We start from the raw sequence: 19,831 nt of genomic DNA on the forward strand, positions 1-19,831 counted from the left end.
CCATACCTCCACATCTATGACATATACTTTCTAAATTTTTCTTTGGTATAGTTTCTTGCTTTTCACTCTTGTTTTTGTATTGTTGATCATTTCTCAGTGTCAGAAGAGTATCATGATTATAATTTCTTTTTTGATCACGACCACGATTGGAGCCATTACCTTTTTCTTGTTGGTTGTAGTTTGTCTGATTCACTTCAGGCAGTGGCAAAGAAGCAACGGGCCGATTATCATGAATTTTCATTAACAGTTCATTATGACATCCAGTAATAAGAAGGTGACAAAGTAATTCAGAATATTTTTAAAACCCTTTTCGCGATATTGCTGCTGCAGGAGCATATTCACTGGTGGAAATGCGGAGTATATTTTTTCAAATTTGTCTTGCTCAGTGATTTCTTCTCCGCTTAAATTTAATTGTGCTATAATTCTAAACAAGACAAAATTATAGTCATTTATATTTTTAAAATCCACTAATCTCAAATTAAGTCAATCATGATGTGTTTGTGGAAGGATGACCAACTTTAGGTAGTCATATATTTTTTTTAGATTCTTCCACAGTTTAAGGGGGTCTTTTAATGTGAGGTACTGTAATTTTAACCCTCATCAAAATGGTGGAGGAGACTAGATGTCATATTGTCATCTTTGATGGTGTCTGCCAGACTCATCGATTCTAGGTGTATTTCGGCATTTAGTGCCAATTATGAATAGCATTTTTCAGATATATCAAGAGCAACAAATTCAAATTTAGAGATATTCGACATTTTAAGGAAATTAAATTCTTACCCTTTTGTTACCTTTTTAAAATAACTCGAAGTGTGGAGGCTCGTGCTGATAACGTGTTATAAAATAAATAAACTTAGTAAATTAATAAGAAAGAGAAATAATAAGAGAAAGAGAGAGAGTCAAGAGAATTTTGTATATTAATTCTCTAACTCGCAAGGTTATTCATAGCCAAGGGAATTAGAGAATAAGGAAGAGAGTAAATGGAAGGCAATTAGAGGATAAGGAAGAGAGTAAGTGGAACATCCACTATCTTTTTCTTTCATAATAGAACTCATATTATTACACCATTTTTCGACCAGTCCCATATTTTAAAAGGCAAGTGTTATCATGCATCAATTACGTTACATGTGTTAATTTAAATTAAAATATTTTTTTTATTTTTTTTCTCTCTTTCTTTTTGATTTTTTTCAGTTGAAATTTGAATTCACCTAAATTTCACTTCGCCTCCCATGCCTACGCTACCCACCCTCACTTGTCAGCCCCTCCCCCAATTTTCTTTTTTTCTTCTTCTTCACCTCCACTCTCAACCCCATCCCACACGTTCAAGGAGCCCTCCTCCATTTTTTTTCCTATTTTTTTGATAATAATTAATTATTTTTCTAAGCAAATTAAAATTTTTGATGGTATCATGAATTAATTTATCTCATTTTCATATAACTTCAAAATTAGAAATGATAATTTTGAAAGAATCCATGAATTCCCCAAAAATTGAAAGAATCTTGATTGAAATTTGGATATAAAATTAAATGATATCTCCTAATCATATTGAAATCTAATGGGTATATCACATTGTTCGAAATGTAAAACAATTCTATATATAATATAAAGCTAGAAAATAAATGATGTGGCACCTCTCTTTGACCAATGATCCTATTTATCTTTTTTCTAATTTTTTTTTTTACTTTTCTCTATTTACTTATTTTTTATTATAGTACAAAAATGAATGTGTCAATTACTACTCCATTTATTCATATTCTTCAATCTAAAAACTTAATTGTCTTTATTTTCATTACTCTCATTACTTTTCATAATCATAACTCCTAAATCATATTAATAGATGATTTGATATTCCATATTTTTGTCCTATAAATAGAGGCATTAGAAAAAAAAATTTATAAAAGAGATGATCAAATTATATGTATATTAAAGTTAAAGATTAAATAGGTGAAGCTTGCTCATCTTCTTGGCCAAGAATCACAATTTTTTTTATAACTTTATAAAAAAATATTTTATAGCTTATATATTGCTTTTAGCTTCTCCCCCCCCCCCCCCCCACATATGAGATTTGATTACTTTTTTGCAGGTGCATTTTTTTGTTAAATGAAAAAATTTCATCTTCTTCATGATATTCATATTTGATCAACGGATCGAACTTCAATCTAGCAATTTAGCGTTGATGAACACATTGAACCATCCATGTGGTTCGTCAGAAAATCTAAACAGGCCCCCACAAAATTATTGGCGAAAAGGTATAATTGTTTTATTTTTCTCTTTTTTAAAATTACATGTATTGTATTTTATTGTAAAAAAAATTGACAAGAATTTCAAGTAATGCAATTTTTAGTATATTTTATCAATAAAAATATTGAACAAATAGCATACACAAAGATAAATCATATAAGACCAAAAAGCTTAATTAAAAAAGTAAAAAAAAAATTAACAAAGAAGGAAAGCTAGCTATAGAAAAAAAAATACTTGATCATGCAGGAAAAAAGAAGTCAAATCATTGTGCAAATAAACTTTTTCATCAAACTTTCCTAATGATTCTACTTTCATCTTTATATGAGTTTTGGTGATTGTTTTGTAGGATAGGACGCTTAATTCTCCACTCCAATAAAATGATATTGAAAATGAGGAAAGAAATGCCTGAAATATAACCGAGACAATACAAAAAAAGGCTCTTCAAATGACCGTCATGATAAATACAATGCAAGAGAATAATAATAGTTTATATTTATGTATAATAACAAAATTACGATTATGTTATATGATACCTCTATGTGGCCAAGAGCTACAATTTGTTTTTTAATTTTTGGGGTCTTTTCTCTAATTTACCTTATTTATGTGCTATATTAAAAATATTTAAAAAATCACTCATTTAACTTTCTAAATTATGTTAAATATGCAATGTTAAGAAGCTAAAAGGTCATTTTTAATTTTCTTTAATGTAAAATTTAATAGTCTTTATTTTCATTACTCCCATTATTTTTTATTATTATAACACCCAAAATAATTAATAGTCATATTCATGACATTATTTGGTATTTTATATTATAGTCCTATAAATAGAGATATTGTAAAGCTTTGTTAAATGAGCACATTAGCATTTTAAGTTGTCATGTTTCCCCCGCTTATTAAGTTGATGCTCTGGTTTGACTAGAAGAATAAGATGAATGGTATTAAATGTTGATTGTGGCTTGTGGAAGTAGATGTCGACAAGAGCTCGAAAAATGGTTCATTGATTTTCATATATTTTAAAAATATTTTAATGATTAAGATTGTAAGAATGATATTGCATTATTTATTTATTTTTTATGGTTCTCACCATGATTTCTCTTTATTTCGTATTTTATATAAAGTTTTGATTGTCGTAAATTTATAATTTCTTTTGATTCAAAATAGTGACTTATGACTTTGTAGGATATAATTTTTTTTTTGGCCTTCTACTTCCTTAAAATGTCTAAAGATAATTTCTTTTCCATGAATTTTCAATTACAAATCTTTCATTATAAGTTTTAAATAAGACTAAAATCTACACAATAATGCTTGAGTCTATTGAGTTTTTCATCTTTATTATAATCTTGGGCTAAGAATTCTGTTTATTTTCTTCTTCTTCTTCTTTTTGACAATTTCTCCATTTTTTTTATGGTAGAATAATAAATATGTCAATTAACCGTTCTTTCGTATTTTTAATGCAAAACTTAATGGTCTTTATTCTTATTACTCCCACAGTTTTTTATTATCATAACCTCTAAAATAATAAATAGTCATATTCATATTATAGTCCTATAAATAGAGGCACCGTGAGACTTTGTAGAAATGATCATATTATTCTTTTAAGTTGTTATGTTTTCAATACTTATTTTATTCATTCTTTAGTTTGACTTCTTTTTATTTTTTAATGATTAAGATTGTAAGAATGATGTTGCACTATTTATTTATTTTTCGTAGTTCTCTCTATGATTTCTCTTTATTTTGTATTTTATATAAAAAAATTATTGTCGTAAGTTTATTTATTTTTTTGGTTCAAAATAACAACTTATGACTTTGTTGGAAGTCAACTAATTACTAACCAAATGTATTTTTTTATGAAATCAATTATACATCTGGGTAAATATATATTGGCATCTTATCGTCTTTTATAACCATGCGAAGCACGGACAAATTCACCAGTATTTAATTAAAGTTTTAAAATAGAAGATAGTGAAACTAATAGTAGTAAAAGAAGGAGGGTGAAGTTGTGGTAAAAATGATGACATTGAAAGTGAGGTATTTCAATGGAGATGACAATGAACTTTTGAAGAAGAAAAAAGTAGAAAAATATTAAGGAAAAAAGGTTAAAATAATAAGAAATGTTACAAGAAAATATATTTTATAACAAAATACTTGTAAAAATAAAATTATATTCATAATTTTAGGTGGGTCACGCTCTTTAAGAGAGTGCATACACTCTCTATGGCAGATGAACAAAAAATAATGTAATAATATCATTTCAAAATTGTTTAGAGGGGTAATAGGATGTCCGCATAATTAAGGTATCTTTTTGATAATTTAAGACAACTTCAGGGGTTACTTTATGTTTTTTCTCAAATAATAAATTATACATTTACCCATTTTTAATCTTAATTGCTTAATCCTATTCAATACAAATTACTTAATTGTTTTTAGTTATTTATTATTTACTTTATCATTTTAGCTATTGATATTTATTTAAATTTTAATGTATTATTTAGATAGTTATTTATTTTAATGAGTATAATAATGTCACGGCCCGAACCTACACCTTGGACGTGGCCGCCACTCAGGAACCATTTCTAGTCCCAAGCGAACCACTTGGCCTGGCTAACTCACTCAGCGGAAGACTTTAACTCATAAGTAAGCTTAGATGGGCACAATAAAACATGCACTTACCATTCTTTAACATAATCATGAAACTCAAATGCGTAAAATAAATGGGACTTAACTCAATGTTTAAAAACACACCCAAGAATGTAAATTGGATACTATCTACTAGTCTGTGAAGCCTTTAGAACTGACTCTGAAATAGGTACCGGGACAGGTCCACGGCTACCTCAAACTAATAGTAAATAACTGAAATGATAAAGACTCAAGAGTGCCTCTGAATGCAAAGAGGTCTCACCAAAAGTTGGGTAGAACTGATTTTCAACGATGCGCTGGTTGAGGATCTCTATCACCTGTATCTGCATCATAAAACGATGCAGGTCTAATGACATCAGTACATGGAATGTACGAATATGTAAAATGGCAAAAGGAAACTTACTCAGAATACTCAACTCAAGAACTCAACTCTAGAAACAGCTCAACTCAAATAATAATGAAATATAATAAGAAACAATTCTTTAAAGGATAGTAATGCAACTCAATGTATAAAATATAATAATTTACTTCTTGTGGAGTTTTTCTAAACGAAAATCACCACTTATGAGCTAGTGATGATACAACGAACTGCTTCGTTGCCATAGCCGTCCATTACTTTGATAGGGTAAGGGATGCAAACTCAATGGATCCAAAATTACTCAAAGTCCATTGTTTTGGGACTTAGAAAGACATAGCCTTTATCCTATGTTGGTTGCATAGTTTATGGGCTCACCCTATATCGATGCTTAATACTACTCCTAAAATATTGTATTATGCTCATATACGTCAAGTGAGAAAATACTCAAAATATATCATTTAGTTTTTTTTTGGGCTTATCTCAAAACTCAACTCATCTTAACTCATCTCTTCTCTTTAAAATAGACATAATTTCAACTCAGTGAATGCATTTAAAATAAAAATATAATTTAACTTCTCAACTCAATCTCAAAATAGATGTTTTAATGTAATAATGCTCAACTCTGTTCTTAAAATACTCATGCTCAAGATAATAATTAAGGAATTTCTCAAACTCGTGCTCAAAATAATAATTAAGAGACTTCTCAAACTCAATTAATGCTCAAACTCTTTTCAATCAAAGATGAAAATAGTCGCTCTTTAAACTCAAAATAGTGCATAAAATAGTTAATGCAAAAACGTTCACAAATCGTTCTTTAAAAACTCCATCAATGCATAAAATAAAAATAAAATATCAATCAGGGTTCATGTGAATGTAAATATGAATCCATACTCTCAACAAGACTCAATTTAAAAAACTCATTAAGGAATATTGTAATATATACAAGAACACAATAAGAATCATAAATAAGTCAACAACTCAATTCATGAAACCTCGAAACTCAACTCAACTCGAATCAATGAAGATGTCAGGCATGTGTTCGAACTCAATCCACATTATGGTTAGCTTTACATACCTGAAAATCGAAGAACAATTGAACTCGAAGAAGAATAATCAAGAGACCTTTTCTTGAAATTCTTGGATTCGTTTTCTTGGAAACCCTATGGTAAAGATTTAAGACTTCACTTAGAGATTAATGAATAGAAGAAGAAATTAGGGTTGGAAAACTTGAAATCTACGAAGAAGAACTTACCTTGTTGAAGAATATTGAAAGAGAACCCTAGCTCTTTTTCCTCTTCTTAGCCCTAGTTTCTTTTACTTGAATACATAAAAAGTATAAGGAATGTGTTTAGAAACCCTTATAAGGTCGAAAATGGCCTATATCAGTCATAGGTTAAGTATAGGAGGTGTGGAGAAAAAACTGAAATGCCCCTCACTGAACTGAAAAACGTACGAATTGTTTTTTACACATAAATCGCATTTGTCAAATGTGATTTATGTACAAAAGTCGTGCAACACATAAAACACACATCCTAAATGCATTTTATGAACAAAGTGAGAAAATAAACTAGGTGGGATAGGTCCGCGACCGCGCACTCCTCTGGTTATTTTTTAAATTTACCAATAATGTGGTGTGGCGGGAAGCAAACGAAGACGTGTGAGAAAATACTTATCCACTCAAGGACAAAACTGTGTGTCCCAAAATTGAACTAACATTTCAAATTTTTAGCCAACAATGGCTACTCCTCTGTATCTGTCTTCATCTTCTTCAGTTAAACTTCACGAAATCTCCACCTTTATTCATTCTTTCCCACCAAATCCAAATCTCTCATCAAATCTACTTCTTTCTTCCCCAAGAAGAAGACCATTTTCCGATCATTTTCCGGCGGTCAGTTATGTACCGGAATCTTTGAAATTCAGGGCAAGGGTTTCCTTCTTTCCGTTTTTCTCCAACAAAAGCGAAGACACGGAGAGCCTTAAGCTTGCGCTTCTCGAAGCCATAGCCCCACTTGATCGCGGTGCTGAGGCCACTCCTGAAGACCAAAAGCTTGTTGATCAGGTGGGTCACCTATTTGTGTTGAATTATTCGTAGGTATTATAATTTCTGATGTTGTTGAAGTTGAAGAATTGTTATTTAGGACTTAATTGCAGTGCTAAAGTAAATAATAAAAGGCATAATACATAAACATTATCCTCAAATTTGGTTCTAACTGTCAAAGAAATACTTCAACTTGGTCTCAACTGACAACTAAGCATTCCAATTTGTTCCCATTGTGTCTTGTGGACACTGGACACCAATGCTGGCGTGACAAATAAATGTAAGTTGTAGTGTTCAACTAAAACAATGGAGACGAGTTGGGGTGTCTGTCTAGATATGCAAACTCAAAGTTGGAGTGTTTACTTGCAGGTCAAGTTTGAGTGTGTGTTTATGCATTGCGCCATAAATAAAGTGTGTCCACTTGACTTGAGCTAAAGCTTTTAGACGAGGGGTTCACACAATTCAACATGCTATTGTAGAAGGTAGCCGAAAAAATAATTAAATTAAAGTTTCTTAATCTAAGCCTACCTGAATTGGTTCGTACAATTCATGGATAAACATGAGTAGGATATGCTCTGTAGAATCCCCAATATTATTATGTATTATGGACATAATGATTGCAATGAGTATAATTGCTGAAGTTGTCTTTGATATTCTCATTCAGCCAATTGTGGTGGTTGGGGGGAGGGATTGGGGGGGGGGGGGGGTTGAGTGCTGGTTGATAGAGAGAAGCCTTTTGGTTCCTGTTTTGCTGCTGGTGCATCACCAGCCTAATGTGTATGCAGATTGCAAGCAAACTTGAGGCAGCTAATAAAGTGAAGGAGCCCCTGAAGTCAAGTTTATTGAATGGAAAGTGGGAGCTTTTGTATACTACATCTCAATCAATTCTGCAAACCAAGGTCTGGTCTGATCTTATCTTTCTTATGCACATTTCCAGAAATTAATTAAGATGCTCCTGCTCATTTATCATCTGTTCTTTTCTAGAGGGAACATATTACTTCAATTACCAAAACTCTTGGTTTTTGATTCATATAAGTAGTAAAAGCAAAACTCTAGGGCGTACATAGAAAATGAAAACACATAGGTTGTTAATCAGAAGCAAGTTTAGATCTTCTTTTCTCGTTCTTCTTTAGTTTTTACTCTAAAAAATAGTATTGGCTTATTTAGCATGCTGTAACCTAAGTGCCTTGATAGTTAGCCTCAGAAATAGGGTCAGATGTGAGAAGAAACTGTGATTAATGTAGCACTCCACTCTCCTTCTCCTTCAACTTCTTAAAGTACATAGGGATATTACTTGGTTCAGTTTAAGATGGCTTCCCTTTTTTGATGCTTCCACCACTTTCTGCATTCATCATCAATGATATGGTTGATCGAGTGATTATAATTATGATAGGGGTTTTCTGTGCTTGATAATATTGCCTTCTGAGCTTATGATGACCAGTATTCTGTTGTGGTTATTTTTTTGTTTGATGTGCTTCATTTCTAACTGTAGTGACAACGTTCTTGTTCATTATTATTGTCGCAGAGGCCCAAATTCTTGAGAGCCAATGGAAAAATTTACCAGGCTATCAATGCAGATATATTGAGGGCTCAGAATATTGAAACATGGCCATTTTTCAATCAGGTTCCGTTTTGATCTCATAGAGAAATATCAAAGGATCTCCAGTCTTTTTCTTTCCCTGTGAAATATTTTCCTTCTTAATCTGTAACTTGTGAAAATTTGCCTGTTTCTCCAGTTATTGTATTAGTAAGGCTCAGAAAATGTAGACACGTAAGTTTTATTTGCAATTCCTTTTATGGAAGTTTTCTGTGAAAAAGGTAATGTACAAGACTGATGCTTGATTTCAGTTGGGACAGATATCATAGGCTGTCTTTTGCGCCTTTGAAAATAGAAAAAACTGTATTTGTCATCGTGATGAGATTCTCATTGTCCTGGATTCCAAGAGAAAAACTCGATATATGTTTAAGAAAGGGTTATCCCCTGTCAGTTACTATAAAAGAAAATGTTTCCTTTTGATTTTTGCAATAAAGTTGAACTCAGTTTTCTAGTATATCTGCAGGCCACTGCCAATTTAGTTCCTCTTAATGCACAGAGAATTGCTGTAAAATTTGACTCTTTCAAGATAGCAAGTCTGGTAAGTAACCTTCATTTTGGCAAGGAAATTTAATTAGCCTACATTCTATCGTATTCATTAAGCAACCAGATGTTTCCTCTTTACTTCATTATCAAGTATCAACAGGGAGACCGGAGACCCATACTGCACATTACTAGTCTCTTTACCTATATCTCTGTCTACTGCTTGCTTCAGGGAAATTGGCAAGAAACATTAGATGAATCTTGTAAAGTTTTGCTTGTTAACTTTTCTTGGATCAATCTTTCTTCTGGCTCGTAGATACCTATAAAGAGCCGCGGAAGTGGTCGTGGTGAACTTGAAATCACATACCTGGATGAAGAACTAAGGTAAAGGAAAATAACCCATATAATTAGCTCTGAAGGCTAATTGGATAACCATATTCCGAAAATAAAAGCAATATATTTGTAATGAAAACACTGATGTTAAGTCGGTATTAAAATAATAATAGTTAATTAAGTATCAAATTCTTATGACATTCTGGAATATAATTCTAGAATTAGAACTGTTTGTCCATCACCTTCTATATCTGGTTTACTTGTCATTTAATTCCTTGTCATGTTTAATTTTGTTTTTTCATGCAACCATCATTTGTTACAGGATATCAAGGGGCAACCAAGGAAACCTGTTTATTCTAAGAATGGTGGATCCATCATATAGAGTCCCTTTTTAAGCATGGCTCCTGGGGATAGTGATTGTCTCAAGCAGTCTCTCTTAGAACCATTTCAGTTGGACTTTAGTGTTGGAAGTAGTTCTCAGAAGTATTTCAGTTCATTGCTGGAAACAAGATATACATCTGAAGTATACAAGCTTGAGCAGATCTCCGGTCAGCAATAATAAAGATATGCTTCGTGGCAAAACTTAACAGCATAGTCCAAGTGAGCTTGCTTGACATCTTTACTGTGCTATGATTGACCATCATAATAGCAAATAAACTCATTCCTTGTAGTTAGATCAAGCAGGAACTTCTGGATCTGTATCTTCTATAATGCATAGTAACTATGAGATCTCAATTCTTCTTTTGTTTTCTCACTATTGAATATGATTTAATACTCTTATTGTCTACTTGACTTTGTTAACTAAAGTTTCTAACTCTTCCCTGGTTTCTCACAGCAGCAGCAAAAGGGTAGGTTTCATAGTGTTTCAGTTCTTTACCATTAGTTGTGCTGGGAGTTGGGTGATGAAAAAACATACCTGAATTTCGTGATGATCCTAGTCTAAATTAAGTGAATAATTAACCAAATCATCTTTTTTGGGCGTAGTTAAGAAATTTTATGATGGATTTTTTATCTTTCCACCCCACCTCCACGAGGATCAATAGTATTCCTACGTACGCTTCAGCATGACTCGAAATGATGAAGATGTTCAACCACTTGAGCAAACCTCACTTGTCACTGGATCTGAAGTCCACATTTATGAGCTAACAAAGTAGCTCTAAAATGCCTTATTGGCTACTTTTTGGGGCCCTTCCTCTTTGTATGGGAATCAATTCGGTGATTATTTTCTCAAAAAACTAATTAGAATATCATGCCTTAAAAAGTTGTTTTTTAAAAATTTCTAGATACTAGTTTTCAGATTTGAATTCATACCAAATGAAAATGACTATAGAGGATTTTCTAAAAGAGTAAATGTTAAATGACCCAAAATATTTGGCCCAAATTTGGCCAAAATGGTAAAAAGACAATGATAACCTTTGCTTATAAGAATTTCATAATATTCTTATTTTGATTTTTACATTTATTTCTCCCAAGTTTCCTCAAAAACAAAATTGACTCTTTCCTATTCCTTAATAAACAAAGAAGAATGAAAAGTCTTCATATATTTCTTTTCTTTTTGTGTGTGTATAGTATACAATTAAATTTTATTTTTTTAAAAAAGCAAACAATGGTTAATTAATTTAAAAAGTTATACACTTTAGTTTTAAAATTTTTTTGTAATTTCATTTTTACATAAAAAATTTCCATTACATTCAAATTATGTTTGAATCATATACATCCCCCGCTCACCCCTCCCGCATCTCATGTTAATAATAATTATAAATAAATATTTTATCTAGATAGAAATTAATACTTAATTATTCAATAATACAAATTTGGTAACTATTAAGCATGGATTCAAAAATTTATAATTGCATTATTCTTCAAATATAACCACTTAAATAGAATTGTATCCAATTATTCAATGATTAATGTACTATTTATACGATGACCATTTTTCAAGACAAAAAACAAGAAGTTGAAAGTTAAATTTAAATAAAAATAATTGAAAATTAGATATTTCTAACTTCATCTTGAACAACGCATTAATATTTTTTTATATTATACCAAAATTATACTTTATAGTAATTGATAAAATTATTTCACCAATTTTATCCAGAAGTAAAATATCCAATTACTCTAATAATACTATTAAAAGGACGTTTCAAAGAAAAATAGAAGATCACTTAATACCTAATTATTAATTATAATATTTAAAACATATATACTTTATGTATCATACTATATTAAATTACATCATTCTTAATGTATGTAAAATAAAGTAATACATAATTAAGATATACATTTTTTTAACAACAAACATTCATCTAATATAGATCTTTCTATTGAAGAAGACAATTAAAATTCATAACAAATACAAATAATATATCTCTAATTAAAAGTTATAATAACTTCTCAATAACACGCAATTAAGCACATTGAGATAAGTATATGTTCCCAAATTTATAATTTATAATTGAATCATTACTTATATTTGTTACTAAAATGACCTCTAATTAAGTAATTTTCCTAATTATTATGTTTAAATAAAATTAAACTGTATAATTAAATAATCTTTAAACATAATTTGTAAAATATTAGGATAACGACAACTCAAAACACATCAAACCTGATAAATTTCGATAATTATAAAAATCATGTCCAATATGTTATATCGATTTGTTAACTACGAATTCTTTATATATTGTTATTAAAAGAACTTTTAATTAAGTAATTTCATCAATTATTATGATTAAATAAATTTCAACTATATTTTTAAATATAATTTACAAATATTTCAACAACGACAGACAAAACTCAAAATACTTTAGATATAGTAGACATTGACACATTATAATAATTCACATAATTCATAAATGTCGATCCCAGGTAACAGCAACACAAGAGAGTCTTTGCGCACCTATGTTACCTTGATTTGGTAACTTATAAATTATTACATATATTTATTATTAAAATAATCTCTAATTAAGTAATTTTTTATTAATTATTATATTTAAATAAATTCAAGTCATATATTTAAATAAATTTTTAAATATGATTTGAAAATATATCAATATCAACAGTCAAAACTCAAAATACTTTAGACATCAACACATTGTATGAATTATAAAACCATATAGTTAATATGCGCCGATCCTAGTTAACAACAACTTGAGATAGTCATAACGTTGTAGTCTTGCACCCCGATATTACGCTGATTTGATAACTTGCGACTCATTTCTTATATTTGTTATTAGTATTACTTCTAATTGAGTAATTTCATTAATTATTATGTTTAAATAAATATTAAATATATATTTAATTAATTTTTTAATATAATTTAAAAATATTGTAGAAATCATATAAAAATCATATAGTTTGTATATGTCAGCCTTAGCTAAAACAACCCAAGAGAGTCACATATTTATGTTGTAGTCTTATGCCTCTATGTTACGCCAATATGATAATTTGTGAATCAATAATTGTATTTGTTATTAATATGACTTCTAATTAAGTAATTTTATTAATTATTATGCTTAAATAAATTTTAAACTACGTATTTTAAAAATATTAAAATATATTTTTTAAATGAGCATAAATGAGATTTACGATCATATATTATTACTCCACCAATCTCAAATTTATTTGTCACATTTCGCTTATCGAGAGTTATATTATGGTGATCGTTGATCAACAATTTATAATATATTTTTCAAATTAAATTGCAATTTTGTTTTGTTACATTTCAATTTTACCCCTGAATTTTGCGAGATGAGGCAAATGTATTCACATATATGAATTGTATTTTAATAATAATCAAGAAAATAAATTTAAATCAAGTTTTCATTTTCGTCAATCAAAAAAGGTATATCGAGGCCGTTTGTATAGGAGTATATGTAAGCTATTTTTTAACAAAATGTATATCAACTCTAAATTGCAAAGTTAAAAAATATATCAAATTATTTTTTATTTATTTAAAATTATTATTATTATTATTAGTGTATCTCATGAGGGTGCAGTGTGTAGAAGTTGTATATGTGTATTGAATGTGAATGTATACGATTAATTGATATGCAGATGTTATTGATATACTAATATTACGATACGGTGTGTCTGAATAAAAAATATTAGTATATATTATAATTTCTACATAAAGTAAGTACTAACTAATGATTTGCATAATTAATAATTATCGTGTAATAATTTGTGAGTAAAGCAAGTACTGTTATCAAGTGTCAATATTTATACTCATTAAGTTATTTATAAATTTGAATTGAGTGTGAGTTAAATTTATTTTGAATTTAATATTGCTAGTGTATTGTCTTTCAATTTCATCTTCTAGTTATCAATTCAAATGTTGTATTCTTTATAGATTTTTTATATCTATAAAAAGAGGAAAAAAAAGTAATGTTATACATATTTGGTAGTTTTGTGGCATACTAAAAAGAAACATGGAATAAGCATGTATTTATGGGTTTATGGAAATTTGAAAATTAGTTCATTCGCCATGTATTTAGATAGTTAATAAATAAATTGATAAGCATAATTTAAATCTCGAAACGAAAAAATAAAAATGTCCAAAAAAGAATTAATTTATAGTGTGAATAATTTTTTTTAATGATTTTGGCCAAATTTTATAAAAAAGGGAATTAGCTCATTCCAATTACGAAAGCTCCCTTTACGTGATATACTAACTAGTACCAGTCTAACTAAGAGTCATTGGTAGATCTTAATAATTCGGCTTTAAAAAGCAGGTTAATAAGTGGAAATAATATAAGAAAGGAAATTAGCCCATTCCATATTGGAATCGTGAGACACTTGAGCAATTTAAGGGACTCAATTCTTAAGCAAGTTCACCGAAAACCACAAACACCACCACCATAAAAAAAAATATCATCTCAGAATCTTGATTGAAATTAACTCTCAATATCTGTCAGAAACTGTTTAGAATTGCCGGAATGGACGGGCAAAGAAGAAAATCGAAATAGTTCATTCGGTTTCACCGACAAAATCAACATTTCTCATGTTCCAAAACTCACAATTTTACAGAGCACAGGGAAAAACAGTTTGTTGTTGTCTATGTAATAGACTCCAAAAATCATCAGTATACAAAAAGCAGAGCATCTACGTATGGACGAAAGCAATACGAATACATATGACCCATCAATCATCTTCTCCGTCTCCTTCTTCCTCACAACCTAATAAATCAATGGCTTCTTCACTATCTTCCTTTTTCCTCACAAACCCTCGTCCTTTTCGCCCTCCTATAAACCCTAAATCTAATCCTCATCTCGTTTTTCCACTTCGCACCCTCAATTTCTCCGCTAAATCTAACCCACCCTCTCCTAACCCCAATGCAAAACAACCACCCACCATCAGAGAACCGCCGTTGCCGCCGACGAGGGAAGCGCCGGATGAGAAGAAATCGTTTGCGGTGGCGACCGGCGAGCTTTTCCTTGGCATTGCTTCGCGAGTTTTGAGGCGTGGGAATAGTATAGTTAATGGGTGGAATGAAGAGCTGGCGGGTGTGACTATGTTCAAGGATGATGAAGAGAGTGAATCTTACTTTTTGAAAAGGAGGAAGGAAGGGATAGCATCGGTGGTTGAGGATCCCGTTCAGCCGGAGGTTGTATGGGAGCAGACGGAGAAGGATGTGGAAGCTGAGAAGAGCCTCAAAACGGTGACTAGCCCTGGATTTAGCTTCTCTGCTGCTGGGCTTTTGTTTCCCTATCATCTTGGGGTTGCTAAGCTTCTCATTGAGAAAGGTTATATCAAGGTTTGATACTCTTCGTTTACCTCTTTATTTAATACTTTGAGAATTTAAGGTTGCTATGGACCTTCTCATTTGTTTCAAGATAAGTATTTTATTGAGTTTTTCCCCTGATTATTCAAGCATCTAGATTTGCTAATTAGTTTATTGTGTGAGAGTATTACAGCTTGTTTGGATGGTTGTTACCTATTGTATTGTGTGGTGTTGTTGCTTTAAATACAATGGGTTAATTCCATCATTTTGTAACGACAAAAAGTCTTATTTTGTGTAACGGCTTATTTGGTGTGATACTTGTTATCTAATACGTGGTTCTATTTTATCCTTTACCCTACCTTTTTATAGGAGCTCCATTCCATACCATACTTTTCTTGTAGTTTCATCCTTCAAATTGCTGACGTTGTGAGATTATGTAATGATGGGAAATGATACAATTTATTCAAATGTTGTATTCATCAAAGCAATACGATACAATTCAATATACTATAATATGATACATTATGAAATAAAATGTAACAAACCATCCAAACAAGGTCAGGAAGTTAAGGAAAATCTTACAATGGACATTGGCCCACTGGTGGGATGGTCTTCGTTGAATGTTCTTTTTGTGGTTACAAATTAGAATTACAAATATGTCTTTTCATAGTCCGACATATTTCTTCTTTCCCAGGAGACAACACCACTAGCTGGTTCTTCTGCTGGAGCAATTGTCTGTGCAGTGGTTGCTTCTGGTGCCAGTATGCAAGAGGCTCTAGATGCTACTAAAATATTAGCTCAAGATTGTCGGCTCAAAGGGACAGCATTCCGCCTTGGGGTAAGTGTTATAACTGAATTTTTTAATGTGCAAGCTCTAAAATCATACCCATTCATAATTATGTTTTACAATTGATAGGGTTGATCTCAGTCAAGTTCTATGAAACTGATGTAAGCTATAAATCATAGTACAACAACAACATACCCAGTGTATCCCCACAAGTGGGGCAGCTATAAATCACAGTCTTTTGTAAAATAGAATAGATCAATTGAATATTTTTAATTTGTTTGGCTCAATCAAAGTTTATGAATTGGGTATATAAGAGTAAAAACTTAAAGTGACAGGTGTATAGCAATTTTAATCATGACTTGATTTGTCCACTTAAAATTGCCATCTCTTATTTGGAGACAGATTGCAGATTTTCTATCTCACCAGAAAATACCTTGACGTGGTTAACTATTTATTTTGCGTCATTGAGATTTTCTAGAGTATTGTTCTTGATGACTAGTAGTTAGCTTTTTTGGTATTTAAATGTTAAAGCATGTAAAATGTCATTCTGTACCAGGCTGTTCTTAGAGAAGTTCTAGAGAAATTTCTTCCGGATGATGCTCATATTAGATGCAATGGAAGAGTTCGTGGTAAGTGTAGTAGATGAGCTTTGTTCATCCTAGCTGGTTTTTTGAAGCTCTTCTGAGGTATAATATGGTTTCTCTGAGTTGAGAATGATGTAGTCATTTCATCCCAGTTGCTGTAACACAGATACTTTGGAGGCCCAGAGGCTTATTGGTTGATCAGTTTGATTCAAAGGAAGATCTTATCAACGCTGTCTTTACTTCTTCGTTTATCCCAGGGTACACATTTTTTTCTGGCTTTATTAGCTTCTCTTTTAGCCCACACTTTAATCTAAACCTTCAAAGTATCACGAACCACAGATATCTTGCTCCAAGACCAGCCACGTTTTTCAGGAATAGACTGTGTATTGATGGGGGGTTGACACTGTTTATGCCGCCGACATCTGCTGCTCAGACGGTAACTTCTTAAGAAATTATTTAGATAGTCTGCTAAACTGGACATGTCCAGTCATGGCTACCTTTCTGTGTCATTTGCAGATGCTAGTTGTGAGTTAATTTTGCTCTTGTATGTCCTGTTCATTTAAATAATTTTGAAGGGAAAAGTGTTTCAAAGTCACTGATTTACACTTCTAAGGAAAATGCTGCCTGTGACTATGACGAAAGTTTTTTAAAAATTAAAGAGGGAGGGGGCTCTAAAAACCTTGTCAGTTCACCTGACTTTATTGTAGAGAGTGACTCTAACTCAATCCAACCCATTTAGATATATTTATATGACCTATACATATATGTAGTAAACTCAATCCAATCCATCAAGTCATCTGATAACTAGCTGTCAACTGACGCCTAGTGCACGGCTCTGGAATCAGTTCAGAGTTGCTAATATACTCATTATGGTCTACTGCAAATTAGTAGTCTTTCCTGTTTAATAAGTTATCTGAAATCAGAATGCATTTTACCTGTCCTCGTGCTTTCCTAATGTAGCCTTAAACTAAACATTACCAGTTTCAAAAAAAAAAATGTGGCCTAAACTATTAGCAGTAAATTTGCAAATCTCCATGGGTTGCTGATTACCTGTAATTCTTAAGATTTTATCTGCATGTTTGATATGTAACCTATTTGTCTTTAGTCTTTTTCACAAACTTAATTTCCTTCTTGGTTTTTTCTTTCGCTGTGTGTCGATGCTGTATGTTCCCACTCTTCATCCCATTGCTTTCCTCCCCTGTCACATTTTCCAACATTTATTTGCAACAGTTCATGATTTTTTGTTTGTAACGGTGGTATTCGGGCCAACCTGTGCACACCTCGACTATTCCACGGGTACATGCTAATACGGGCACATGTACCTAGTAACTCTACCACCAAGGTTTAGGCATGGGAAGTATTCACCTTGTGTTTTTTTGTTTCCACTGCAACATGAACCCTAGTCTCCAAGGTTACCACCCATTTCATTCACCTGCATACAATGCCCCGTGGGTGCCATCAACATTGGTGATTTGTCAGGATATTGATTTCTGTTCATATGATTCCTGGAGGTAGTTAACAATCATTTTGGTTGTATCCAGGTGCGCATTTGTGCTTTTCCAGCCGGTCGTTTGAGATTGCAAGGAATTGGGATAAGTCCCGACTGCAACCCTGAAAATAGGGCCACTCCTCGCCAGGTACTTGAACATCCTACAGTCAATTGCCAATTTTTCTAATGATAGACCAATAACAAGTTCTCTCTCATCTATTTTTTTGGACACAACTTGCAGCTTCTCAATTGGGCACTTGAGCCAGCAGAAGATGATATTCTTGATAAGCTCTTTGAACAAGGTTATGCGGATGCAGCCATATGGGCCCAGGATAACCCGGTTGGGGACTTAGTTCGGGATGACAGTTCTTCCACAGACAGCAGTCTGGTACAATAGCGTTATTATAAGGATTTATTTAGTTCTCGAGTGTATGAGATCAGATGATACACGGCCGTTGCAATAATCAGCTCTAGGGTACACTTCAACAATGATGGAGCCGTTCCCTTGACAAGGAGCTTATACTGAGGAAGAACGAAGATGGTTGGAAACTGGTGGTAGGTTAGCATCAAGGTTTTGTATATACAACAACATTGCTAAGATGTAAATTGTAAAGGAGAGGTAACAAAAGGATGCACAGAAAAACAAAAAAGAGCACAGGATTTTTGATACGGAGTACCATTGGGAAAAAAGGAAGTAGAAGCAGCCCACTATTTCAGAGACTCTAGTCGTGGTAGACCTTTTTAGTTACAAATTGTTGTAGAGAGGAAGTTTGATGTCATGAATATTCCATTTTGAAGTGAATATTGTTGTAAAATAGTAGTACATATTTGTGATATTCTGTAATATGTTTCTGCATTAAAAAACACAAAAATGCTGATATAGTTCAAAATTTGCACTTCAAATCTGAAGAGGGGAAAAGGAAATATGGAGATGCGGGGTATCGATCCCCGTACCTCTCGCATGCTAAGCGAGCGCTCTACCATCTGAGCTACATCCCCATATATGAAATTGCATTCCAAACAATTATTTGTCAGTTTCTATTCTTTTTCTAATTTAATAACACTTAAATTTTAAAATTCTCATTTAACTCTCAATAAGATATTTATAATCACATAAATATTTATGATTTATTTTGAATCATCAATTTCAATTTTTTTTCTTTTATAAATTTCATCTTCAGTTAAATATCTTCATATAAATTGGTACGGAAAGAATATAACAATCAACCTAATATATATAACAAACAATAAATGGAAGTGGATCGAATTATCCCAATATAGTGATTTCCTTCGATAATTCTATTCTTTTTCTAACAAAAGTGATACTCAAATAATGATGTGTGCTGAGACTGACTCAAATATCCTTAAAACCAAATAAATTCAAAAAGGTGAAAAATGAAGTACACCAATTGAGATTTGAGAACAAAGAAAATTTGATTAAATAATAAACCACATGTGAATCATATGGAATTGTATTTTTTAGTTCATATTCAACCACATAATTTTTTTTCCCCACTTAAAACTAGACTTTCTTTTGACTTGTGGGTTATACCTACATCAAGCTT

At 31.6% G+C, this 19,831-nt stretch overlaps 2 protein-coding genes and 1 non-coding gene across 4 annotated transcripts; 2 read left to right on the forward strand and 1 right to left on the reverse strand.

Moving 5' to 3' along the window:
* The first annotated feature begins 6,874 nt into the window (after window positions 1-6,874).
* On the forward strand, window positions 6,875-10,471 carry LOC129885827 (probable plastid-lipid-associated protein 4, chloroplastic). Of its 2 annotated transcripts, XM_055960263.1 has the most exons (6): window positions 6,876-7,295; window positions 8,060-8,173; window positions 8,800-8,898; window positions 9,335-9,409; window positions 9,668-9,735; window positions 10,007-10,471. In XM_055960263.1, exons 1-6 carry the CDS (start codon window positions 6,972-6,974, stop codon window positions 10,077-10,079), a joined length of 753 nt encoding a protein of 250 aa, XP_055816238.1. In that variant the 5' UTR covers window positions 6,876-6,971; the 3' UTR covers window positions 10,080-10,471. The 2 variants fall into 2 exon arrangements, with proteins under 2 accessions (XP_055816239.1, XP_055816238.1); XM_055960264.1 differs by lacking the exon at window positions 9,668-9,735 and having other exon boundaries at window positions 6,875-7,295.
* A 3,981-nt stretch (window positions 10,472-14,452) lies between these two features.
* Window positions 14,453-18,935, forward strand: LOC129885828 (uncharacterized). The gene is made up of 7 exons (XM_055960265.1): window positions 14,453-15,439; window positions 16,101-16,244; window positions 16,750-16,822; window positions 16,930-17,035; window positions 17,117-17,213; window positions 18,319-18,414; window positions 18,508-18,935. The coding sequence occupies exons 1-7, from the start codon at window positions 14,687-14,689 to the stop codon at window positions 18,661-18,663; spliced, it is 1,425 nt and encodes a 474-aa protein (XP_055816240.1). The 5' UTR covers window positions 14,453-14,686; the 3' UTR covers window positions 18,664-18,935.
* Window positions 18,936-19,192: 257 nt separating this feature from the next.
* On the reverse strand, window positions 19,193-19,265 carry TRNAA-AGC (transfer RNA alanine (anticodon AGC)). Its single transcript has one exon. It is a non-coding gene; the product is annotated as a tRNA-Ala (tRNA).
* Between the last annotated feature and the right edge of the window lie 566 nt (window positions 19,266-19,831).

The sequence above is a fragment of the Solanum dulcamara genome, chromosome 4, assembly GCF_947179165.1.
Source record: "Solanum dulcamara chromosome 4, daSolDulc1.2, whole genome shotgun sequence".
Taxonomy (NCBI): domain Eukaryota; kingdom Viridiplantae; phylum Streptophyta; class Magnoliopsida; order Solanales; family Solanaceae; genus Solanum; species Solanum dulcamara.